A 24,644-nucleotide genomic window follows, 5' to 3' on the forward strand; every position below is an offset into this window, starting at 1 on the left:
GGGCACCCGTGGCCTCTCCAGGGACACCAATGGGCGGCTGTCGGCAGGGCTCCCCGCACAGGTCCAGTCGGTCCGCCAGGCGTGTTTCCCGCGGGTTCCGTGGCTCCCTGCAGCGGACCGACCCCCACCCCCACCCCCCCGCCCGTGCGGCACAGCAAAGTGACCTTATGTTTTTCTGTTTCTTTTCTTTAGCTCTTAGAATTTGACAAAGAGCTGTCTGTTTTTAAGGACAGACTGTATGAACTGGACATCTCGTTCCCTCCCAGGTAAGGAGCACCCGCTTGCCGGACGAGCAGGTAACCCTTCTCCCTGCCCTTCCACGGCCCGAAGCCAGCAGCCAGCTGAGAACAAGAAGAACTTGTTAGCTTCTGCTAGCTTCCCTTAACAAAAAGATGGTTTTTTTGGTTTTTTTTTTTAATTTTTTTTTCAACGTTTATTTATTTTGGGGACAGAGAGAGACAGAGCATGAACGGGGGAGGGGCAGAGAGAGAGGGAGACACAGAATCGGAAACAGGCTCCGGGCTCTGAGCCATCAGCCCAGAGCCCGACGCGGGGCTCGAACTCACGGACCGCGAGATCGTGACCTGGCTGAAGTCGGACGCTTAACCGACTGCGCCACCCAGGCGCCCCAGAAAGATGTTTTTAAGTACGCAAAATATTGCCTTCTCAGACTGGCACACTGGGGGCCCCCAGCAGCTGCTCTGGGTTCTGGGTCTTTCTGGGAGCATCAGGGTTTTCCACAACGTCGTGTGTTGGGTGAGTCTTTGGCTGTTTTTCTCTTTCTCGGGCGGAGAAGCTTTCCCTGGGTTTTACTCCGATGTTTACGGAATCTCGCGGTCTACAGCGACGACACCCCATCCCCTCGTGAGGGGCACGGCCCACACAGGCACCCGGGCTCTCAGAGGGCGTGGGGCAAAGAGAGGCCAGCAGAGGGTGGGCCGGGCATCCTGGGGGGAGGGCACCCTCAAGACATGGAGACCCTGTCCCCAGACTCCTCCCCTCCCTCTCTCTGCTTTTAGATCCCGGGCACGTTCCAGAAACTTTCTAACGTGGGGGGGTGGGGGGTACGGGGGGAGTATCACCAGACCTAACAGCTCTGCTCCCAGAACGAGCTCGAAAGCCAGACAGCCCTTCGTGCGTCTGGGAGGGGCCTCCCTTCCCCGCGCCATAGTTCAGTCACACGTGTGGAGGCCGGAAGGGGGCCCCACAGACCACTGGACGAGTGACTTCCTGCGGCTCGGGGGCATGGGCAGGTGCCCCTCTGACCTCGGGGCCCAGGCTCCGGCCGAGAGGGCCACGGCGGGAGTTCCAGGGGACCAGAGAGGCAGGGACTGGGTCCTGGTCGGTGCCCCGGCAGTTCCCAGGTGGGTGCTGACCAAGCACGTCTCCTCACGGCCCCGACCCCTCACGGGTATAGTGACGTGCGGTCAGATGCCCTTCCAGATGCACCTGAGACCTGACAAGATTCTTAGGGTTTGTCACGCTGCCTCGTCCCGGGTGTGGTAGGCCAGGCCCCCCGAGTGCCCCCTGTTTGAACAACCTCCGGGGTCTCTCTCCAGGCTTTGTTGAGCTGGCGAGGAGGGAGGAGGCCTGGGGGCACCTGGGGCAGAGGCCACGGCCTTGTGGACACGGCCACCTAGAGCTGGCATCTGCTTCTCGAGTTTCTCCCGAGTGCAGAGCTCACAGGGCCTCGTGGCCAGTGCCCTGGTGGGGAGCAGCAGAGATGCCCGCCTGGCCACCCCCCAGACACGGCGAGACTTTGGAAGGACGTCAGCCCTCACGTGGCCACATAGGACAGTGGGGTCCTGGTCTGGCGGCTCCTGGCAGGGCGGGCACAGGCTTCCCCTGGAAAGCGGCCGCCGCCCGGCAGCCCACTCGTCTGGGGCCTCTGTCGCCCCTGGACAGGAGAAGGGGGTGATCTCGTGCCACGTGGGAGGAACTTCAGAGAGCCGCCCGTGGGTGCTGGTCGTTGTTCACCAGGGCCTGGGGAGGGGTGGCTGTGCACACGGACGGGTTCACCCTGCCCTCGACAAGGTCCATGACGTGTGGGAGGAGGACGGCCCGGAGGCGTCCCTGCCCCAGCCTGGCACCTGTGAACATGCCTGAGAAGGCACTCGCTGCAGGTGGTGTCCTGGGCCATCCAGGGCGGCCTGCGGGGCCCCCTGAGCCCTTAGGGGCAGAGAGCTCGCTCTGGCTAGAGACAGGAGCTGTGACAAAGGAGGGGACACCTGATGTCCTACCAGTGCTGGCTTCACAGGCGCAGGGGCTGCTTGGCTGGTCGATTAAGTTATTAAGTGATCGATTACAGGTCGATTTCCTTTAATTAGGAAGTAACCCAGTGGTGTCCCAAGATGGGCGTGTGGGACAAGAGGTGAAAGGGTTTTCCTAAAGAAATCGGCAGCTTTGGAACGTCAGAGCCCAGCTCCGGGTCTGAAACCCTTGTGATCTGAATGCAGTCCCCGCACCTGCTCTGGCACAGACCGACCCAGTGCTCCTAAGGCCAGTCCCCATGCTGCCCAGGGCGCCCTCCCCCCGCTGCCCCATCGTCCACCCCTCCCCCGATCCCGGGGTCATCCCCCTCCCCCCTGCCTGGGTCATGTGCCACGTTGCCCCCCTCCCCCACTGCCCAAGACACACGGCCCCTCCTCCTTTGGCTCCTCTGTATTTTTGAAACCATGTGCGTGACCAGGGTTCCCCGTGTGGGGTTTGGAGCTGCTGTACCATGTGGGGAGGGCATGAGCCCCGTACAGTCTGGGGAGAGAACGGGCAGTGGTCAGGACGGTGGCTGTAAGGTTTGATGTCTGCCAGGTGAATTCTGACTCTCCTGTACGATAAGTGGTCTCAGGCATGCTGCGTGTGCGTGAGTGCCCGCGTGCGGGTGGGTGTGTGCACACGGTGGGGTGTGAGCTCACGCGCAGCCGTGTATGGGCGATTGCCCGCGTGGGCTGCAGCGGGCACAGACATGCACACGTGGGGGTGTGAACAGAAGGTTGTGTGCGTGCAGGTGGGCGTTACTTAGGTAAGAGCGCACGTGTGTGCACGTGTGTAGGTATGGGAGTGTGTGTGCAGAATGTAGGTTACTGTGCATGTGCGTAGCATCCACAGTGCGTGGATGTGTGTGCACGTGTGTGCATGGGGGGTAGTGTATGTACACGGAGTGGGATCTGGGGTTCGTACACACGTGTGCTCGTATGTGCGCACGTATGGGTTTAGGGATGTGTGTCTGGGTGTGTGCGTGTGTCTTGTATAGGTGGGTGTTGGGTGTGAGCTGGGTGTGCACATGTGCACGGGTGCGTGTACCCAGGGGCCTGTACGTGGCGTGTGCACGTCCGAGGGGGCGGGTTGCATGAGGCAGGGTGTGTTCTTGTACATCGTGTGCGCATGAGTGTATATGGGCGTGTGTTCACGTGCAAGATGCATATGCAGAGAGTGTGCATTGCCCGGGCGGGGAGCGTGGGGGTGTGAGCGTGGGGGGCTGTCTCCTGGGTGCGGGTGTGCGTGTCTAGACTGTGAACAGCCACCAGCATGGAGCAGTCTCGCGGCTGGAAGCGGTTGGGGGCTTCTGACCCGGAGTGGTTTCCTCGCACACGGTCCTTTGTCCCCTCTTGGAGCAGAGGGTGAGAAGGCCCCAGAGTGCTGCCTGCAGGAAGGAGCTCGGTGACACGGCCGTCCTGTCCCCGCCTGGGGAGAGGCAGCGCTGCTGGCTGAGTCCTGAACGCAGAAGCACCTGTTCCGGGGCCAGAGCCTTCCGGAAGATTGGCAGGCCTGAAGCATCCCGCCCTCTCGTCCAGCTCCTTCTTGTCCCACGCTCCCGGCACTGCCCGACCAGGGACACGACATCACCCTGTGGGGAAGGAGGCAGGAACTCCGTCCCCAGCACGGGGTCGGAGGCTGGACCACGGGGCCCCCGTCTCAGTGGGGGCTGTCGTTCTCCAGTGCCGGGGTGCCTGGGGGTGGGGGGTGAGCTCGAGGCACCCCCCCCCCCAGCTGCCACTCCCCACCCACAGGGCGGCTGTCCTGCTGGGAGGGGGCTCTGGTGGAGGCCGGTCCCCTCGGGAAGCGCGGCACACGGGTTCTGGACCGAAGGGTGCCCAGCTCGGGTTCCCCGCGCTCGTTCCCTCCGACAGAGGTTTCTGTTTGCAGATGTTGGCCGGGTCCCGTGAAGATGTTCCCGGAAGGGAAAGGGTCCCCACCTTCTGCCTTTGTCCTCACGGCCTGGGCAGGGCAGCCTTGTACACGAGACCCCTCACTGACCGCAAAGAGCCACACCAGTTCCTTTCCACAGCCCGGAGGGTTTTACCCGACACACGTATAGTTTGTGAACATCGCTTTTCACTTCCCAGGCTGCTCCGGGTCGGCCGGGAGGTCCGGACAAAGCACTGCCTGTGTCTCCGAGGCCGTGTGTTCTCATCCCCCCGCCCGGCTCTCGGGTATTCGCCAGGACTCGCTATTGCTCTCGGTACTTTCTGGAAGGCTGTGAAGACTGGGCCCGGGCGGCCGGGGCTGTCAGGTCGTTGGTCTCAGGGAGGCCCGTGTGTGCTTCGGTCCGTCAGAACCAGGGAACCGTGGCGGCATCTGAGGGCATGTGCCCGTGCCAGTGCGAGAGTGCAAACCCTGAACATCCGTTCCCGTGGCCTCTGGCTGGTTTCCAGAATGTATCTGTACTCTCTGCCCTTTATCCAAGTGGTGAGTGCCCGGCACGCGGGTCACGCGGTTTCTGGACCTCCCACAGCGCCGTGCCGAGCAGGACGTGCTCCGGGGGTGGCTCCCTGGGGCCCCGGGTGGCGGGCGGGTGGCGGCGCGGAGCGCCAGCTTGGCCGTGCACCCGCGAGCCCCGCAGGCGTCTCATCGGCAGCTGGGCCTCGCGACGAGAGAGAGGGGTTCTTCACGAAGATGCTTGTTAGCGTTCTCCACGGACTAACACAACTTCAGTCCTAACGGATTGGAACTTAATGCCGTCGCTTTGCTGGAAAAGGTGCTGATACTTGGACGTTTACAGACTCTCCAGTCCTTCTCCACGAAGGCACAGCTCGCATAGCACCTTCCCTGGGGCCACCACAGCAGTGACCGGCCGTGGGCGGTGGTCGAGAGGCAGTGTGCCGCTCACCCCAGGGTTGGGGGGGGGGAGCAGGCAGAGGGACCGCGGGGGGCCCTCCAGCCCCACCCCGGGCTGTGCGATGCCGCCCGCCACCCCCACCAGGCCCGGGGCAGCGCCCAGCCCGACGAAGTCCCATCCTGCCAGACGGTGCGTCCGCGGGTCTATAAACATCCCTCCGACAGTAGAGTGGAGCTGAAACCACATCCGTGAGCCGCCGGCTCTTTGCCGTGGGAGGGGGCCGCCCACGTGCACGACTGGGGACGTCACAGGTTGGTCCTTCGGAGCCCCTGGGGTGCCACATTGTGCAGACGTCCCAGATGTTGGCAGGTGTGAGACGGCGTGTCCCTTGCCGCGTGGCTTCAGGGCCACGGAGCAGAGCACTGTGTACCGTGGCGCACTGCCAGGCACGTGGGGCCGATACCAGTTCTCCAAACTCCTGGGTTCTGCTTGAAAGCTTGAATTTTCTCACTGGCAAAAATTCTCTCGGATGTTTTCCTGGAGAGGAAAATTGGCTCGTTTCGTGGCCTCTTGAGAAAACTCCTGTCTGATGCCCATGTCTGAGTGACAACAGTCTTTCTGCCTTTCTAGCAAAAAAAAAAAAAAAAAAAAAAAAAAAAAAAAAGCCGTTCCATGACAATGATCTGAAACAGCCACGTGGCAGAAACCTGTCTGTCCCATCTCGTCCCGCCGCGTCTCGAAACATTCCGCCTGGCGGTCTGGAGAGCCGGTACAGTAACCACGCGTGGTTGTCGGCGTGGGGCGGCTGCACAGAAGCCACATCGAGGAACGGCACCCGCCCGTCAGCGCAACGTCAGCACCATGAGAAGGCCGGATGGCATCTTAGGGCGATCGTGAAGGCGGTTCTACCTTACAGACGCTCCCCGAAGGGTCTCGGGGACCCCCGGGGCCCACACGCCACCCCCTAAGGACAAGCCAGAAACCAGGAGTAGCCCAAGTGCCCACCAGTGGCGGGATGGATGCTTGCTACTGAAGCAAAGCTCCACACGACAGCGACTGGCTCCAGACCGCTCTCTGCACACAAATCTCCAGTCGTGGCGCGCGTGGGGCCGGACGCCAGGCGTGGTGCAGGACCTGGAGACGTGACTAGTTGGCGTTGCTGGGGTCACGACCCGTGACTTTGCAGGCAGTGGCCGGAGGGCCGGCAGGGCTCCCCCCAGATGAGGGGTCGTGCGGGGGGACTCGTGGGGACGTGTGGGCCCTTCCCAGTGCGGGTGACGCTTTAACATAAAGCTGATTGAGAGAACAGGAAAATGTGACCTGGGTCTGCCCCTGAGACATTTGCAAAGTGAATTACTTTCTCGGAGGAAGCAGTGGGAAGAAACACGACCATACCTTCCCGGAGGCCAACTCCCCACGGCCGGAAGGAGAGGTTTTTCCTGAAGGAATTAATTACAGAATAAGATCAAATTGTAGCTTAAAAAAAAAAAAAAGAAAAAAGAAACGTATGTAACAGAGCTAAACTCACCGCTTCAGGCCAGCGGAGGGGTTGTCTATCTTAACAGACGCATTTAATTTTAAATTAAGGATAAAGATGCTCTTTTCAGAATTCTTCCCGGGCCAGATTTAAAGTTTGACCACCTGTAGATTCTCATCCATAACGATCTGTGTGACGTTGTGCAGTTAGGAGGAGGAGGTGCCATCTGCCAGGCCTGGCGGCTGGGAAGGAGCCAGGACATCCGTCTGTCCAGCGGGTCTCTGGGCCCAGGTTGGATGTGGTCCACGGAGATGCGCGGGGTGGGCACCGGCAGGCACCGTGGCCTCCAGACCCGAGTCAGGCCTGTACCTTGACTGTCAGGCTTCTGGACGTGTGCCTGCCCTGAGCAAGTGGCTCCCGGCCTCACGGGGCCCCCCACCCTTGGACCACAGAGGGGCCTCGGGGCCCAGCCCCTCAGGGAATTACCGCTTCCCTCGATTAAGGACTCAAAGCGGCAAATGCAGTTAAAACCTACACGACGGAGAGAGGACCAGCCACTCCTGTGTCCTACTGGTCACAACGTCCTCGTGAAGAACCCAGACGCCAGCTGCCCCCCAGCCTCCTCGGCAGGACAAGCGTGGACGAATGTGCTCCTGGCTGGGCCGGGGCCACGGACGAGCGACATCGCCTGGCACACGCCAGCCCGCCTGGGTGCCGGGGGGGGGGGGGGGGGGGGCTCGCCGAGGCCGGGTGGCGGGCTCTGTCCGGGAACATGCTGCCACTGAGCTGGGGGTCGGGGTCGACACGGATCTGCCCCGAGTTTCTAGAGGACAACATGCCGAGTTGCTGGACTAGAGCAAGCCCGCTGGCCAGGGCAAAGGTCCGGGGTGGGGACAGCCGTGAGGGCAGCCGGTGGCTGTGGTGGCCCGGCTTAAATGCTGAGACAAAGTCCGGACGGAAGCTGGATGAATTTCACACGCTCAGACACGACCCTGGACGCTCAGCTACGCTCGATGCCACCGACGCTACAGGAAACCCCTTCGCAGACCCCTGACGGTCTTCGGGACTCGTCTAGGGCTGCGCACAGCTCCCACACTTGTGGACACACCCCAGGGCCCAAGCCCAGTGTTTGCACTGCAGGCCCGGGTTTGTGCCAGGACACAAATCTGTCAGCGGGGCGCCTGTGCACGGTAGGACCTGACGGGTGGTCACGACTCACACGGCGGTGCTGGGATGAGCCCCAGAGAAGAGCCAGAAAGGCCCAGAGCGGCGGCGAAGCTCGCTCCCCAGCCCTAAAATGCATGCGCCCAAAGGGGAGCCCCGGGCCCGACCCCACCATGCTCGGGCAGGACCTGGCCACCAGAGTCCAATGTGACTATAGGGGAGTGCAAAGGAGAAAGAGGCTGGTCCCAAGAGGTGTCCTGCTCTTGGGGGCACTGCCCTCCTCCCCACAGCCCAGGGGCCGTACCCTGTGGCCCCTGACCCCTGAGAGGGGGCCCAGCCACTCCTGGGACCAGGGGCAGCAAGCCGGAACAGTGCCGGTGCTGGTCCAGACAGGGCCGGGGTGGGGGGGTGGGGGGCGGGGCCCGGGCGGGGTCGGGTCCTTCCTCCCTGCCTGACGCGCTGCCCAGACGGTGGACGGAGTGCAGGGCTCCTGGCCCGATGCCGCCTGTCTGCGGCCTGAGCACCTCCAGAGCCGACAGTGACTAATTCGGTGCCGGCCGTGTGCACACACTTATCTGAAAGCAAACCGTGGCAGGGTGGGGACCAGGACCGACGCCCTGCCCTCACCCCCACGGAGAGGCAGAGCCGCGTATCTGTTGGCGGCGTGTGGTAGAGCTAACAATCGTCCACCTGTCCTCGAGGACTCGGCCTCCCTCCCTCCCTGCCCCTCGAGCTCCTTCCCTCAGGATGTGGGTAGCGGCCCCTTTGCCGCGGCTGGGCGGGCGGGTGGAGTCGCCGCGGGCCCCGAGCCGGACAACATGGCCCGGAGGGCACAAAGCCCGGCTGTGTCCGCCGGCCGAATCCGCGGGGCCAGCCGCGGGTGGGGACGCCAGGCTCAGGAGGAAACGGGAGGTACACCGCAGCCAGACTGGCACGTTCCGGTACGTTCCACACACCGTGGGGGTGGAGGGGCGGGGGTGCGCCCTCAGGGAGGCTGCGGGGACAGAAGCCCCTCCTGGGACCCCTGCCTGCCAAGTCGGCCCTGCCGTGTGAGCGATCGCAGACCCCCCAGCGCGTCACCGGAAGAAAAGGTGCAGACGCTCGCCCGTCACGGCCAGTGCAGCGCACCAGCCCCAAGCGGATAAGGGCGTCCCCCAAACATTTGGTTTCAAAAATACCAGCTGTTACTGAAACTCCTGGAAAAGAGAAGGAAAGAAACAAAGCTGCAGTCAAAGAAAAAGAAGTGGGCAGGAACCGTGCCAACACCCAGCTGTCGGGCGGAACGCTGGTGGCAGAGCCCGCCCAGGAGGGCTGCCAGGGGCGGCCGGTGGCTCGGACGGCCCGGCCCCTGCCCACGGGCGCCACCGCCCCAGCCACTGGCTCTTCATTTGGGCGTGTTCCCGGACAGAGCCCGCCACCCGGCCTCGGCGAGCCCCCCCCCCCCCCCCCCCCCCCGGCACCCAGGCGGGCTGGCGTGTGCCAGGCGATGTCGCTCGTCCGTGGCCCCGGCCCAGCCAGGAGCACATTCGTCCACGCTTGTCCTGCCGAGGAGGCTGGGGGGCAGCTGGCGTCTGGGTTCTTCACGAGGACGTTGTGACCAGTCGGACACAGGAGTGGCTGGTCCTCTCTCCGTCGTGTAGGTTTTAACTGCATTTGCCGCTTTGAGTCCTTAATCGAGGGAAGCGGTAATTCCCTGAGGGGCTGGGCCCCGAGGCCCCTCTGTGGTCCAAGGGTGGGGGGCCCCGTGAGGCCGGGAGCCACTTGCTCAGGGCAGGCACACGTCCAGAAGCCTGACGGTCAAGGTACAGGCCTGACTCGGGTCTGGAGGCCACGGAGCAGAGGGAGGGGGTCCAGGGTCCTCCAAAGACCAGGGGCCACCTTGGGAGCAGCCCAGAAGGCCACCCGCGTCCCGCTCTCGGAGCTCAAAGCAACAGGAGAAGAAGCCGCGGGTGGTTTGGGATTCACCTGAACAACTGTGCCACGAGGGAGGGTCTGAGACCCTCCTGAAGGCCATGCGGACAGCCCACGCCGAGGGCACGCACACAGCACAGCCAGTCTGTCCACCGATGATTCAGTCCTTCCCGGACGGGACGCCCGCTGGGGGTGGGCTGGCCACTGTAGGGGCACCGGGGCGGCTGCACGGGGCCCGCGGGCAGGACTGCCTCAGAGGGTTCTGGATGCAGGAGGCAGCAGAAGGACGTGAGGGGCCGCAGCCGGGCGTCCCCAGGATGACCGCGCGTGTCAGCTGGCGGCACCCCGCTGTTTGCCGCCCGCGGGCGTGTCGCCTGCCTGCGGGTGGGTCAGCGGTGGCGGCTCCGTCCCTGGGGGCTGAGCCAGGTCAGTGGGTGGGAAGGGGAGAACCGGGGAGACCCTTGCGCGACCACGGCGGTGACCCTGTGGCCCGGGCACCCTTGGAGACGCGGTGCCGTGCTGGAGCAGGTGTGGGGGCAGCGTGTGTGCCGCGTCGGGCCCCGGCTTCCCGAGGCACGACGGGCGTCTGGTGGGGGTCCCACTGCGGCGAGGAGACGGCTGCTGGCCTCTGGGGCGCAGGTGGGGAAGGGGGCCCGTCTCCCGGTGGGACGTGGGGCGGGGGCGTGGTTTTCCCTGTGTAGGTCTTCCGTGTACCCTAGGCCACGTACGGAGCCAAAACCACAGGTGAACAGGGGATTCCATTTCTGTAAAGGAAAGGCTTGTCCCAAGATCTCATTACAGCCAAGATTCCAGTGAGGACTGAAATTGCAAGTTTGGCCTTGTGTTCTGGAAACTTCTGACCGTGCATTCCTTCCCTGCATAGCGCTGGCCATCCCACGTGCACGGGCAGCCCACAGGGCCCTCCCCGGGGGACGCGAAGGACGGTGGGAGGAGGGGCCGGAGCCGGCGGCTGACCGGGTGCCTTTGTGTCCCCCCAGCTACCCGTACAGCGAGGACTCCGGCCAGGGCAGACAGTACATGAACACGCGGTGCCCCGCGTGGTGCGACCGCGTCCTCATGTCTCCGTCCGCCAGGGAGCTGATTCTGAAGGTGAGTGCCAGAGCCACCCCGGGACCAGCCACGCAGGGGAGACCCGGGACGAGTCCTGGCGTCAGACCCAGCGCTCAGGCCTCAGGGGCCTCTGCGACATCCCGTACCTTTCTGAACCCGAGACGGGCACACGTGGTCGTCAGCGCTTTAAAAATCATCGCGGTCGATTGTGTCCCGGGGAACTAAATGTGCTCTGGTCCGCGAGAGAGCTCATAGGCTGGAAAGTGGTGGAGACGTCCGCCGTTGTTTTCCTGAGTTGTGAATCACGAGCCTGATTCACATCTGGGCTCGATAGGGTGAAGACGGACGGGCGACATTCAGGAGGTGGCACACCGCACTGGGTGTTGGGACGTTTGGGCTTCCTGTGGCCTCGTGACTTTCCAGAATCTTCCGTGTCCACATTCCAATACAAAAAGAGTGTTTTCAGAAGGATCCAGGCCTACACTGGTTTTGTCCACCCGGTAGTGAAGAGGCATCACCCTGGGGTGAGGTGGGCGTGCCGTGGTCCAGTGCCCAGTGTTCAGAGCAGATGGGGGCACATCTTAGGTGGGGGCCGTCCCCGGGACCGCTCGGCTGGGCCCTGGGTCCTCCCCCGGGGACGCGGAGTGCGCTGGGCCAACAGGGGTCACGGCCAGGAGGGCGGAGCCCCCCACGTGCCACCCCACCACACACCTCCCCAGTGCCCCCTACCCCGTGGGCCCCCGCTGCCCCTTTCCTCGAGGGCCCAGCTCTCCACGTTCTTCCCCGAGCCCAGAGCGGCCTGGGCCCATGGAGAGGAAGCCGGCTGGGGGACTGGGCTGGAGGCAGGGGCTTCGATGGGTCCGCGGCAAGCCTGCTGTGGCGGGGCCTCGGCAGTCCTACCCCGGGCGGTGTGCAAGGCCCGCACCCGCCTATGGCCCCCTGGCCCCCGGGGCCCCTCCCCCACTGGCCTTCCTGGCTGACGCTGCAGGGGGCCACAAACGCACAGACCCGGGGCCTGCCCGGCGCCCGCCGTGGACGCAGCGGTGCCCGCCCTCTGGCGCTCGGGAGACGGCCGTGTGCGGTCGCGTGGAGGCCCACGGCATCGCATACCTGCCGGCCCTGAGCGCGTGGGGTGAGCTGGGCACGGGGCCGCAGCCGGCATGGGGCCCCTGGGGCCTCGGGGACAGACAAGGGACAAGCCGTCTACCAGGGAAAACAGCCACGACCTAGGAAACCGCATTTGCAGTGAACTCTCGGGAGCCAGCTGCCGAGCACTATCTCTGGTGCGCCGCCCGGGCTCGACGTGGCTCCGTGGAAGGGGCTTCCCGCTCTTCTGTGCTCTCTCACGTCTTCTCTGAGCTTTGATGCCTCAGCCCTGGAAGGGGGGTGGGGGCCGGAGCTGGAGGGGAGGGTCCCCCCCCCAACAGACGTCCCCCCGGCCCTCCCGGGGGGCTGCCCGGCGGCAGCGGGCCTTACAGCGGGAGCAGACGCGCACCGCGAGCAGCCCCTCGGCCTCATCCATCATGCCACGCTCCGCCACCTCGTCATCATGTCCCGTTCTGCTTCCCCGGCCCTAAAACACGAAAGGTGGCGGGCTGGCGGCGCGGGCTGGGATCCGCGGGGATGATCGCGTTGCTGTAATTTGTTTATCTGTCTCGAGATTATGCGGTTGGAAGTCCACAATTTTATGCTGCCGTTGTAAATTACCGGGCCGCGTTTGATGAATGTCCCCTCCTTCCGCGAGGCCGCGCCGCCCCCGTGAAGGATGGGGCGTGCTCACGCGCGCGGTGCCGGTTAGGTGTTCATCCTTTCTGGCAGGCGACCACGCTGGAAAGTACATCTGACCTGAAGCCTCCTACTGCATTAAAGATAATTCAGTTTTAACTTTATCGTCTCACACGCTCCGGCTGCGGGTGTGAAATTCCGGCCCAGTCGGAGCTGACTGATGGCCGGCAGCGAACCCTCAGGGTCGCACCCAAAATACCGGCGGCCGCGGGCTGGCAGAGCCGGCGAGGAGGGAGGGGAGCCGGTGTGCGCGCAGCGCTTAATTAACGTGTGCAGAGTGCCCCGTGCAGCAGCGGGGGGTCAGTGGCGGCTGCGTCCTGTGAACCGAGTTCCGGGTTAATACAACAGGCTGTCAGAACAGATGTACACAGGGCATCCGGAGCCCGATAAGCTGCTCCAGTGCCGGGGGGGGGGCAGCCCGGGAAAAAAGCTCACGGCGGCACTAACTGCCGTTGAGCAAGGGCTCTGGCAGGGGCACGTGCCGCGGCCCCCGGCCCGACTCCCGTCCAGGAGCAGGGAGGGTCGGGGGCTCCCAGGGCTTCCAGAACGTTCTGCGTGCTGGCCGGCTTCTCCCTCTGAGGGGCCGGCCAGAGACCTGCATGCAGGGAGCTGGGGGGGGGGGGGAGGGGTGGTAGCTGGCACTCCCCAAGGAGGCCCCACCGTTCCTGCCTCCCACACGGTTCTCTCTGCTTCCCCAGTCGGAGAGCGAGGAGAAGGTTGTCACCTACGACCACATCGGGCCCAACGTCTGCATGGGAGACCACAAGGTGATGTGGCTTTGCTGCGGGGCGGGGCGCGGCCCGAGGGGCGGACGGTGGCGGGTGGCGGGTGGCGGGCTGCGGGCGGGGGGGCAGGGCCAGGCCGCTGCTTCTCCTCGGTCGGCCTCCACGGCACAGGCCACGTTTGGTCTGTTTATTTGCTTGTAATAAATACCAGAAGGTAGGCAAGCAGGCAGGCAGGCAGGTAGGTGGATTAAGAAGGCAGAACAAAATACAGAACTTTGCTATTTATACAAAAATACCGTCTACAGCCGATGATTTCTGAGGGTCGTTTTTCTAGCGTGCACTTGGACTACCGTAGTGGCCTTCTCGTGCCGAGCCGCGTCCACAGTGCAGGTGGGGAGTGTGAGTGCTCTGTGGGCACGAGGAATTGCGTGCAGGGGCCACCTTGGTACAGGCGGACGGCCCTCACGCCAGGGCCCCGCAGGCTCACCGAGGGCGGTGCCGGCCCTGTCCCACCTTCAGCCAAATCAGAGACTGGCACTCGGTCCTGTCCGCAAGGCCTCCGGGCCGTGACCCCCGGCACCGGTCCTTCCCCGTGCTAGTTGGGGTTTATCCAGCGGTCTGTGGGTGAGCTTCTCCCCACCCGGAAGCGATACCCGCTTGACAAAACACGAAGGCGCGTGGCCCCAGGCGTCCGGTCACCCGGCCCGGCTCCGGTTCTGGGTCAGCTGGGCTCACGTTGGTGCCAGCGCACCAGCCAGGGGGCGCGGCTGGGGCGGTCGGGGGTCAGGGTCAGCTCGCGGCCGGGGTCCTGACGCCCTCTCTTCTCCGCTGCAGCCCGTGTTCCTGGCCTTCCGCATCGCGCCCGGGGCAGGTAAACCTCATGCCCATGTGCACAAGTGTTGTGTCGTGCAGTGACGTGTGGTAAATATGACTCCTTCCCTCGAGTTCACCTTTTCTCAGCTTTTCCCGGTGTGTTTGTTCCTTTAACAAATGACACATTCCGCGGCAGGGAAGCGATGGCAGCGACAGCAGAGGGCCCTTCGCGAGACCTCCCCGTAGCGCGAGGAGCAAGTGGAAGTCGCGTCCATGAAATCCGTACTCCTAACAGCTGCATCGACAAACCCGCCCGAGCGCCACCCGCTAGACGGCCGGCCCCACACTTCGCTTCAGCCTCCGGACCGTTCCGGAAAAGCCTCACATACCTCACTGTCTTGTCTGTTCGTGTGACATTTAGTAGAAATAGTGGGTTTTTGTAATAAGTCACCGTCCTGTTGCCAAAACTCTACAGACAGCAGAGGGAGTCTGTATTTCAGGCTCCAGGGTTTCAATTTTTAACAATTGTCAGCGTGGGAAGAGCGTCTCCGGCGTAGAAAGCCCACGGGCGTCACCCCCCTGCCAGCTGGAGGCGAGCCCGGGGTGGGCGGCGGGCGCGGGCTCTTTGCCGCCTCAGGCAGCGTGGCCGCTGTGCTCCGGCCCCCCCCCCCTCCGTGTTATTTACTCTAACTGCCGTGTTACGTGGTTTTTGAATTACACTGCAGCTGCTTTCCATTTTTATATATATAAATATATATAAATATATACTTTTTAAAAATAATTTATAAACCTTACCAAAACTTATGCTAAATACACTTTCCAGTACGAATGCTCGAGAGTGTCCTATCAGCAGGTGGAAGTGGAGTCTAGGAGCTCAGTTTTGCGTAGATCACGCCGACGCATCCGAGAGTGCGGCCGGCGGGGCGCGAACGTCGGCCACAGCACGTCTACACTTGCAGATTCTTACTCAGTCTATGCCTTTTCTTCTGTGTAACATTAAGGACTGAATGTGAAGTTTGTAGCTAGCTCGGGTGTACCTTTTAAGAATTTTGTAACCTGTTTGTCTGTCTTTCGTTACTGTTCTATGGTGCCAAGTATCCTACGTAAAACGATAATATCATGGGAGGAATGAAAACCACAATATCTAGTCTGCTTCAGGTAGAAGTTGCTTCTAACATGGGCTGTATATAAAAAAAACATTAACCGTAAGTTCCCTCGGCTGCTCAGCTACAACCAACCCACGTGATGGCCCTGCTGCAAACGTTCTCTCCTAGCACGAAGTACGGCATTAAAGGTCACTGCGGTGCCTGTGGATGAAACACAAACGTGGGTTTTTATTGATTTGCTCTAGAACACTACAGAATTCCTGGACTGTGTGAAGGCCTCAGATGCTCGTCTTCAGGTGAATCACTACCCTTGCAAGTGATCGGGTGTCCGCTCGCCGAATCTGCCCTTGACCGCGCGCGTTGGGGGTCTGTGTCAGTGCTGTGGCCCCTCTGCTCTGTCCACGCGCCACACGGCAGTCCCGCCCCACGCCGTTCTGTCTCACGGGGTTTCAGTTGTTGGTCACTGTGGAGGCCTTTAGAAACGACCGCTCCCGGTTCCTAAGCAATAAAATTGATCCTGGTGAAAACAGTGCCGCGTCCGCTTTGTTTCTTCCTTCCCTCTCCCGCCTCCTTTGAAATGCTAAGTAGCGGAGGGCGAGCCTTTGTGGGCTGTTCCTTCCGATCCGGCCCCGCGGAGATCCTGGAACACCCTTCCGTGGACAGTGGTAGCTAATGGCAGTTACCCCTCGGCCTTTGAAAAGGAGATTATAAAAACGCACTGCGTTCCGCGAAAGTTGAAAACTGGAAATTCCTCCGCTCTTAACTCGAGCTGAGAGAACAGTTCACTCGCAGAAATGAGGCAGATTTCCAGACCGCGCCATTAAAGAGAAAACCAGCCAGCGGTTCAAAAGAAATGTCTTTTGTAAAATGGTGCGGCCCCTGTGGCAGAGACCAACTTCAGCCTTTCACGCTTCTGTCCCACGTTTTAAAAAACGCCTTCCGGGAGAACAGTTGTACTGTCATCACTCGTATTTAATTTTTAACTTAAAAGTCAACAACAGTTAATGAGCAGTAGGACGCAACCACGTGGAGCCCCGGCTCCGGCCCCGAGAGCGGCCCGCCGGGCCGGCCCCCCCCCGCTACCAGGGCCGCTGCCCTCGGGGCCCAAAGCCGCCTGGTCCGCGGGCCTCGCTGTCCCTGTGCGGGGTCGCTTTGGAGCGCTCTCCGGCGCCCGAGTCTGGATCAAACAGCAGCTTCTGCCGGTTGAAGACTACGGGCCGGGGGCTGCAGGGGCCCCGGTGCAGAGTTTAAAACCCGACGTGTTCGTGGGCTGCGCGCCGAGTGCGGGCTCCGGGGGCGGAAAGCTTAGCCGCGGAGGCGTTCCCGGATGTGCCAGACTAGACCAGACCGGTCGGCCCGAGCCGCGGGGCCCAGCGGCGGCGTAGGCCTCGCCCCTCGCCCCTCGCCCCTCGCCCGCCCCCCGGCTTTCCCAGGAGGAGGACGCGCGCGCGGGGTGGGGAGGGGGAGCTCACCTGCCGCAGACCTCCGCCACTGAGCCGGCCCCGCAGCCCCGGGGACCGCGCCCGCTCGCGAGCGCAGGTGGCGGCGCGGGTCGGAGGGGCGCCGCCCGCGCCCCGCGCGCGCCGCGTCTCCGTCCGCGTCCCCGTCCGGCTCCGCTGGGCGCTCGCTGGCGTCGCGGCTCCTTCCTCCGGCTCTCCCGGGGCGGCCGAGGGGTCGCGGGGCCGGGCCCTCGCGGTCCCCTCGCTGCTGCGAGCTGCCGCCGCCCGGGCGCGGGGACACGGCGGGGCGGGGAGGCCGGGGCCGCACCGCGCCCCCGCCCCCGCCGCCGCCGCCAGCCCGGCCCCCGCGGGGACGAAGCCTGGGCCGGGGGACCCGCGGGGCGGGGAAGTGGGGGCGGGGGGCGTGCGGAGAACGGAGTTCTCGAGAAGGAAGACACACGCGGTGCAGCCTCGGGAGCCGCGGCTCCGCCGGGAACGTGTTAAATAATTTATTGATTATACAAAGTGATTCCGCCCGGGACGCGCGGCCGCCTTATAACTTATTCTGTAAAAATATATATACACGCGGGCGGGCGGCGGCGAGGGGCGCCGGCCCGCCCCGACCCTGCTTGCTCACAAGGCGTCCCCCGCGCCGCCGCCGCACGGGCTGACCAGCGCCAAGTTCGCGGGTTTGTGCTTCTTGAGCAGCCGCGTGATCTTCTCGTCGTCCGAGTTGGGGTCCAGGGGCCGGTTGTACTCGTCGTCGTCCTCCGCGTCTGAGCCGCCCACCTTCAGCTTCTCGGCGTCCGAGTCCTGCTTCTTCTTGGCCGACGCCATCTCCGCCGCGTGCCGCTTGCGCCACTTGGTCCGGCGGTTCTGGAACCACACCTGCGGCGGGGAGCAGGGGGTGGGGGTGGGGGGCGGTCAGGCGGCTCCCCGGGGGAGACCCCCGCCGCCCGCGTGGACGCGCAGGGCCCTGGGCGGCAGCTCCTCGGCCCGGCCGCGGGGCAGCGGCGCCCCCGGGGGAGGGGGGGCTGCGGGAGGCTGGGGGGGGACGGGGCGGGGGGGGGCGCGGGCTGGCGGCCGGTCGCGCGCCGTTCGCCGGACGCGGGCGCCGGGATCCCCTCCCGCCACCACCACGTTCCGCGCAGCGGGGCCCGCGGGAGGCCGCCCCGCTCCCGGCCGCTCACCTTGACCTGGCTCTCGGTCATGCCCAGGGAGTAGGCGAGGCGCGCGCGCTCCGGGCCCGCCAGGTACTTGGTCTGCTCGAAGGTCTTCTCCAGCGCGAAGATCTGCTGGCCCGAGAAGGTCGGCCGCGAGTGCTTCTTCTTGCCGTCCTTGTCCAGGACCCCGCCGGCCTGGGCTGCAAAGCGGGTTGGCGGCGGCGGTGAGCTCGGCCGGCCGCCCCGCGCCCCGCGCCCCGACCCCCGCCTCCCCGCGCGCGCGCGCGCGCGCGCCACCTACCCGGGCCGGCCAGGCGCGGGTCCCTCCAGGGCGAGCCCTGCACCACGCCGGGCCAGAAGATGGGCGGGCGCCCCGGCAGCTCGGCCAGCGGCTTGGGGTAGCCGCGCGCCACGGCCGCGGGCCCGAAGTAGACGCCGGCCGACGACGCGAGCCCGTTGAGACGGGGCAGGCCGCCCAGGAGGCCGCCGCCCGCCGCGCCCACCGGCCGCCCCAGGATGTCGCTGATGCCGTGAGGGGTGCCGAGCGGCAGCTGAGCGCCCAGGCCGCCCAGCGCGGGCGCCTTGAAGCCGGCCGGGCCCTGCAGCGCGTACGGGAACAGCGACGTCTTCATCTCGGCCATGTTGTGCAGCGCGGCCAGGGGCGCGCTGCTCAGCACGAACGCGCCCGGGCGGTTAGCGTCCATGGGCGCCGCCGCCGCCGGCCCGGGCGCCCATCCGGGCCCCGCCGCCGCCGCCGCCGCCGCCCGCCGCCCGCGCCCGCCGGCCCGGGAAGTTCGCGCGCGGCCCGGGGCGCCGGCTGCAGCGGGGCGCTCGGAGCGCGGGCGCCGACGGCCCGGGGAGGCGCGAGGGCGGCGGCTCCGGCGCGGGGCTGGGCGGCGGCCGCGGGGTCGGCGGGGCAGCGGCGGGACGACGACGGCGGCGGCGGCGGCGGCTCCGGGGCCGATCGGAGCGGCGCCGCGCGGGCCGGACGCGCTGATAACCGCGGGGGCCCCCGAGCGGCGCGCGCGCTGATTGGCTGCGGGCGCCCGCGGCCCGGCCATTGGCCAGCGCCCCGCCCGTCTGCGCGCCCCCGCCGGCCGCGCACTCCATGAAGGGCCCATTAGCGCGGCAGGTGCCTCCCCGGCTGTAAATTTGCCCCCTGATTTATCTCCCCCGGGACGAAATAAATCCCGTTGGATGGGAGTTTAGTTAGGCAAAGGTTTTAATGGGGAATCGGGAAAAAATACGAGAACATATTTTATCGCTCGAAAGAATGCAGATTTGAGGATCCGCTCGGCACGTTCTGTGCGTCCCGTTCGGCGAAGAGCCCCCAGGTGTGCGGGCGCGGGGAGCCGGTTGGCACCGTCGTGGGGACACGGCCAGAGCGCCGGCCCGGGCTCAGGTTTCGGGGAGCACCGCTAACAAGCGGGGCGGGGGGGGGGACGTTCCCTGTGACGCAGACGGGTGGAGGACGCTGGACCTCGTAGCCCGCGCGCCGAGGGGCCAGCGCGAATCTGCTCTGCTGGCGCGGTTGGCGAGACCCGCCGGGGGCCCCAAGCGAGGTGGCCGGCCTCGCGCGCTGCCAGGCGGGCAGTTCCCTGCCCCCTCCCAGCCCGCGGCACTGCCCTCTGCAGGGTTGGGGCCCGCGGACGGTTCGGGCCTCTCGGCCCCGCGTTTCCCGGAAGGCCACCTCAGCCTCGAACTCCCACCCGGACCCCAAGACCGAGCCCACGTGCCGCTGCTGTCTCGTGGAAAAGAGCGACATGGCCGGCTCAGAGCCCCGAACCCAGGGCGCGTGGGCCACGGTCAGGGCCTTGACCTGTGTGCGCTCCCGAGGCGCAGCGGGCAGAAGCGCCGCCTTCACGGGACACGCGGGGCCCAAGCCGTCCCCCCTGCTACGAAAAGCCCCCCGCCCATGGCCCTGCTGGGGGGATTCAGTGAGATCGCGGCGGACTCCGCGCCTTCGAGGAGCAGGCGCTGAGTAAGACGCTGGCCGTTGTCGCCTCTAGTCTCTTGGGCGGCGTCACACTGATTCGTAAGTGGCGGCCGCTACTGTTACTCGCTGCCGGCTGGGAGCCGTGACCCCAGCGTGGGCGAACGGACCGCCTGTCTCGGGCCTGGTGCGGTTCCGTTAGCAACGACTTTCCCGTTTCCCCCGGGCCGCCAGGGTTTGGATGGTGCGAGTGGAGGCGACCCTCCCGGCTCTGTGCGGGGACCCAGCGTCCGCTCGCACGGCGACCTTCGGGGGTCCATTTTCGTTTTGTGCCGTTAGCGGCAGGGTCTTGGCGCTGCGAGTCCCTACGCCAGATCGCGGCTGGAAAGCCACTGGCCGGCTGGGCTGCGCGGGCCTGAGGGCTGGGGGTCGCCCCTGCGTCCCGTGCGCGCGCGCCGTGCTGCCCAGGAGAGGCTACGGCACGTGCGGGGCCCTCAGCTCCGTGTGCGGCGCAGCCCCGGGCGCACGGGGGGTTCCTGCCTCTCCGCTTTCTGGGCCAGGGCTGCACTCGCCCGATCCGGGTGACCTGCCCCAGCGGGGCCCGGCCCCCAGGACACCCTCCCCGGCCTCGCTTGCCACACACCCCACGTCCCCGGGGCAAACAGCCGCGTGTGCGCCCTGAAAGCCTGGCCGCGGAAGCACTCTGCCCGCAGGATGGGGCCCCAGAGGCCGAGGCACCGCCGCCCAGGCTGGGACTCGGGGAGGGTGGGGGGGGGGGGGAGGAGGAGACCGGGTGGGCGGGGCAGGTGGGCGGGGCCTTGCGCGGGGCGGGGTCACGTCCCTCCTCCGGACACGCCCTTTGCTCTTCGGGACCCGACGGTGGGCGGTGGCGGCCAGAAGGGCCTCTGGGGCGCGCCCGGCGGGACCACAGGGGCGCGCAGTCCTTCCGAACGGTGCGGGCGGCCCTGGCTCGGAGGCAGGAGGACCCGCCAAGCTCCCGGCGCCGCGCTTTGGGCGAGAGCCTCCCGGCCGTCTTTCACCGCGGAGGAAGCAGATCCCGAGTCGCTGTCCTGCGCCCCAGCGACCCCGGGTCTGTCCACGTCGCCCGGCCCTCCCTGCGCTGCGGCTGGAGTGTCCTCTGGCCTCAGCGCGCGCGTCTCTCCGGGGAGCCGGTGGCCGCGGTGCGGGACCAGAGCGCCGGGCGAGGGCCGCGCGTCTACCCGGCGCTCCGGGGTTCCCAAGGCCGTGCCCCGGACGGTCCCCAGCCTCCTGGAGGCCGCGCCTCAGGTCCCCCTCCCCCGGTACCCGGGTCCTGCGGGTGAAGGCCTGTGGACTTCGGCGTCCTCCCCGCCCGCCGTCTCTGGCCTGCGCCCCCGCCGCCTCCTCCCCGGGGCTCCCACCCGCATCCCGTTCGGCGCCCTCTGGCGCAGCCCCTCCTCCGGCGAAGGTGGCCTGCGGCGAAGCAGCGCCTCTGGGCTCCCAGCTTCGGGCGGACCTCCGCCGCCTGAGCGGAGAGGTTCGAGAATGCCATCTCCTGGTCTTGAAGAAAACGTCCTACAAAGGAGCGCTTTTCGGGGCGCACTTACACGTTGTCGGGAAGCGCAGAGCGCGCTTCTTGGCACAGACCCTCATGCGTTCGATCGTATTTATTCGGCACCTACTACGTGCCGGGCGCGCCCGGGAACGCAGCGCGCTCCACGACCCCTCGCGCACTGGCCGGTGCGGGTGGGTAACGAACGATTAACAGGGGGCTTGGGGAGTGTCTGCCGGACGGACCGGCTCGCTGGCGGAGGCGGGTCGGGAGGGTGGGCCCCCCTGCGGAGGGCGGGTCGGGGTCAGGTCCTCGCAGCCGGCTCCTTGGGCGGAGGCGGGAGGGGAGGCGGGCCCAGGAATGGAGCTTGGATTGAGGAGCCATCGAGTCCTCGGAGACGTTATCAACGAAGCGGTCCTCCGTCTGTGTTCCGCTCGTCGTGGTCGCTGAGCTGCGGCCCGCCGGGACCATGGCCACTCTGGGGGCCACCCCTGCAAAGGGCCCTTGCTTTGCGCCCATGATCCTCAAACCCTCGCACGATGAGGCCTCACGGGGGTCCGACTCAGGGGTTGCTGAGCTAACCCAGGGGTCCGCGAGCCTAAAGAAGACCGCGGAGGTGCCCGGATGTAACCCCTGCAGCGTCCGGGTCACAGAGCGAGGGAAGAGGTGCGGGAGCCCAGACCCACGCGGTTGGGCCGCTCAGAGGAGGCCGACCTTTGCCACAGGAGGAGGGGCAGGAGCAAGTCCCACCCTCCTCAGCAAACACCCCTGGGGCCCCACGCAGAGCCCCCGAGGTCCCCGAGCCTCTAGTGGCCTCACCCTGCGTGCGGGAGCCTTGCCAGAGGAGGCCCTGAGGTGGGAGGGGCTGGAAGAGGAGGCCTCCCCCGTCTCACCCCTTCCACCTCCCCACCCCTTCCCCCCTGCCCCCACTTGCACTGCTCTGCGGCCTGCACGCTAAGGCCTGGGCCGCTCCCCAGTGAGTACCAAGCCCCCTCCGGGTAGCAGCACCTGCCCAGTGGTCATCTCTGAGCCTGTCACCTTGTCAGCACCCAGGTCAGCGAAGACTCCACGCTCAGGTGCCTCGGGGCTGAGTAAATACTACGGAATGGAATGGCCCAGCATCCGGCCCCACATGCGGGGGGTGGGGGGGGGGTTCCAGAGCCCCTGGCGGGGTGGGGGAGGGGTTCTGTGCTCCCCCAGGGTTCAGTAGGCACCTGGCCCCAGCCGCATGAATGCTCCCATCCTCCGCAGATCCTCTGCTTCCGGTGCCGAAGCTCCTCCCCCAGCGTGGGGACCCCCTCCCCCACCAGGCCCCTCCCACGTTGCCCCTTCCGCCACCCCAGCTCCTCTCTCCTAACTCCAGCACCTTTGTTCCTTCAAAAGTTATTTATTTGGTAATGTAATGGCCGTAGAGCGTCACCCTCGTGTCCCTAACAGCCTGGCTGCAGCCTTCACTTCCCTTCTCCGGAGCCTGCACGGATCGGCTCCACCTGCCGCCCTGGGTCTGCTGGAGTCGCTGTCTTTCTTGCTGGGGACCTTTGCACACACACCCGTCTCCCAGAACAAGTGTGTGTGTGTGGGGGGGGTGCCCTCTACATGGGTTCTGTGCAGGCTGTGACTCCTTCTGACCCGGCCACACAACTGTGGGTCATCTCTGCTTGGGAGACACATGTCCACAGGCCCCTCGTGGCTGCTGCAGGTGCCCACAGACAGGCGTGCCGGCGACCTCTGCTGATGCACAGCCAGTGTCTATCATTAGCTTCTGGAGAAAGCCTCTCAAGAGACTGGCACCTCCCACCTCCTTGGCCGGAGCGCCAAGACTCACTTGTGGCTACCTGACCTCTCCAGTCAGGATGGCCCCTCCCGGCGCAGGCGCTCTGGGCTCTGGTCTGCCTCCTCTGCCTCCCGGGTCCCTCCCTTGGGACTCACGCTCTCCATGGAGACGTCCCACAGGCACCAGCCCACCGGTGGCTGCAAAGAGCTTGAATAAACAGCTCCCCTGCAGAGAGGCAGCTCAGCCCAGAGCCCTGGAGAGGTGGTCCCCCCTGCAAGAGACCTGAGCCTTTAGGCCCGCCTCCCCGCTTTGTTTGGGGTCCTGCTTCTGAGATGCGCCTGGCTCTCCTGGAGACCTGTGGCCACCGTCCCCTGCAGCCATACCCGAGCTGGGTCGGCCGAGGCCCCAGCGCCCTCTACGGGCCCAGGGAGCAGGACCGCCATTGAGGAGGGCCCCGCTGGGACGTGCCGCCCCCCTCCAGCGCCCCGTAGAAACGGGATCCGGGCGAGGGGGACTCTGCAAAGCTACCTGAATCACAACCACAAGGGGGCCCCCCAGCAGGGGCCGACCCACCACCACAGGACCACAGAGGCCGGTCTCAGGGCGATGGTCACACGGTGTCTCAGAAGCCCTCTACTGGGGTCCTAAGAATCTTGTCTCCTTCAGGAAAGGACAAAGAGAGGCGGCCGTAAATCACAGCTCCAGCTCTCGTTCCCCAGGGCCGCGCGGGCCCCAGATGAGCAGTCGCTGGTAATGAGCTCTCCCCCGGGGGCTGCTCTCCTGGGGGTGTCTGACCGCGTGCCAAACGCACTAATTGAGCACCGCGTAAAAGATTTGTGTTAGGGCCTCTGCTCGGCTGCCGTGGCCACGCTCCCAGGATGGGACGGGACCAGCCCCGGCCGGGTGGAGGCTTCCGGAAGGGCTCTTGGCTACACTCCAGCCCGGCCCCGGCCCCTTCTGTGGGGCTTCCCGGCGGGTGAGGGTCCAGCGGTGCCACGGCAGCACCAGCCCCGGGATGGGTGGCCTCCACGGGCCCCTCGGGTGCCCCTTCCTGGCGATGTGTGTCCAGAGGTCTTGGCCACGTGGGAGGGGGCTGACCCCATCGTGGGGCTGTCTCTGCCCCACCCTGCGTGCGGGGCCTGGGCTCCCTGGCTTGAACGTCTTTGTCCATCGCAGGCCTGTTGTTGGGGTGGAAGCAGACGACACGCTAAGTGACAGCTGTGTGCTCCGGTTATTCACACGGTGACCGAGGCGCTCCTGCTAAGGCCTCGTCAGCGCATTGCTGCGTCCCAGCAGCGTCCCAGCAGACAGGAGGTTGGGGGGGAGCCGGGGGCCACCCAGGACCAGGTGAGGAGGGGCCCGAGTCCAGCAGAGGAAGGAGCTGTCTATTATGAGGGCAGATTTGCATTGTAAGGGTCACTGAGCACCAGGGGGTGGGGCCTGGACCCCCGGCCAGCCTGGCGTGAGGCAAGAGCCACGGGGCCCTGTCCCCACTCCCCCCGCGGTTGGGGCGCTCAGGGGCCTCTGTCTCGGGAAAGCCTCTCCGGTTGGCGCCTCACGTAAGAGACCGTGTTTGCTCTAGCCTGGGCACCCTGCCCTGGGTCCCGTGAGTGGGGAACATCCAGGCCGTGGAGAATAGGCCCCCTGATGCTGCGGGGGGGTGGTCTGCATGTGAGGCAATGCGCCCCCCACACTC

General features: G+C 65.7%; 2 protein-coding genes across 7 annotated transcripts in view; one reads left to right on the forward strand and one right to left on the reverse strand.

The window, feature by feature from the left end:
• INPP5A (inositol polyphosphate-5-phosphatase A) overlaps positions 1-15,637 on the forward strand; it is a 172,918-nt gene extending 157,281 nt beyond the window's left edge. For 4 of the 6 annotated variants that reach the window (XM_045040897.1, XM_019814035.3, XM_019814032.3 and 1 more), the window contains 5 exons: positions 193-266; positions 10,607-10,718; positions 13,163-13,231; positions 14,024-14,060; positions 14,199-15,637. In XM_045040897.1, the coding sequence (XP_044896832.1) occupies positions 193-266; positions 10,607-10,718; positions 13,163-13,231; positions 14,024-14,060; positions 14,199-14,248 (342 nt within the window). In that variant the 3' untranslated portion in view covers positions 14,249-15,637. Of the gene's footprint in view, positions 1-192; positions 267-10,606; positions 10,719-11,013; positions 11,151-13,162; positions 13,232-14,023; positions 14,111-14,198 lie in introns of those variants that run through there. The other 2 variants (XM_003994524.6, XM_019814033.3) reach the window with 2 other exon arrangements.
• Positions 15,638-17,041: 1,404 nt separating this feature from the next.
• Positions 17,042-18,452, reverse strand: NKX6-2 (NK6 homeobox 2). The gene is made up of 3 exons (XM_045040898.1): positions 18,012-18,452; positions 17,738-17,910; positions 17,042-17,435 (listed from the first exon to the last, which is right to left on the reverse strand). The coding sequence occupies exons 1-3, from the start codon at positions 18,412-18,414 to the stop codon at positions 17,181-17,183; spliced, it is 831 nt and encodes a 276-aa protein (XP_044896833.1). The 5' UTR covers positions 18,415-18,452; the 3' UTR covers positions 17,042-17,180.
• Positions 18,453-24,644: the final 6,192 nt, after the last annotated feature.

This window comes from Felis catus, chromosome D2 (genome assembly GCF_018350175.1).
Source record: "Felis catus isolate Fca126 chromosome D2, F.catus_Fca126_mat1.0, whole genome shotgun sequence".
Taxonomy (NCBI): domain Eukaryota; kingdom Metazoa; phylum Chordata; class Mammalia; order Carnivora; family Felidae; genus Felis; species Felis catus.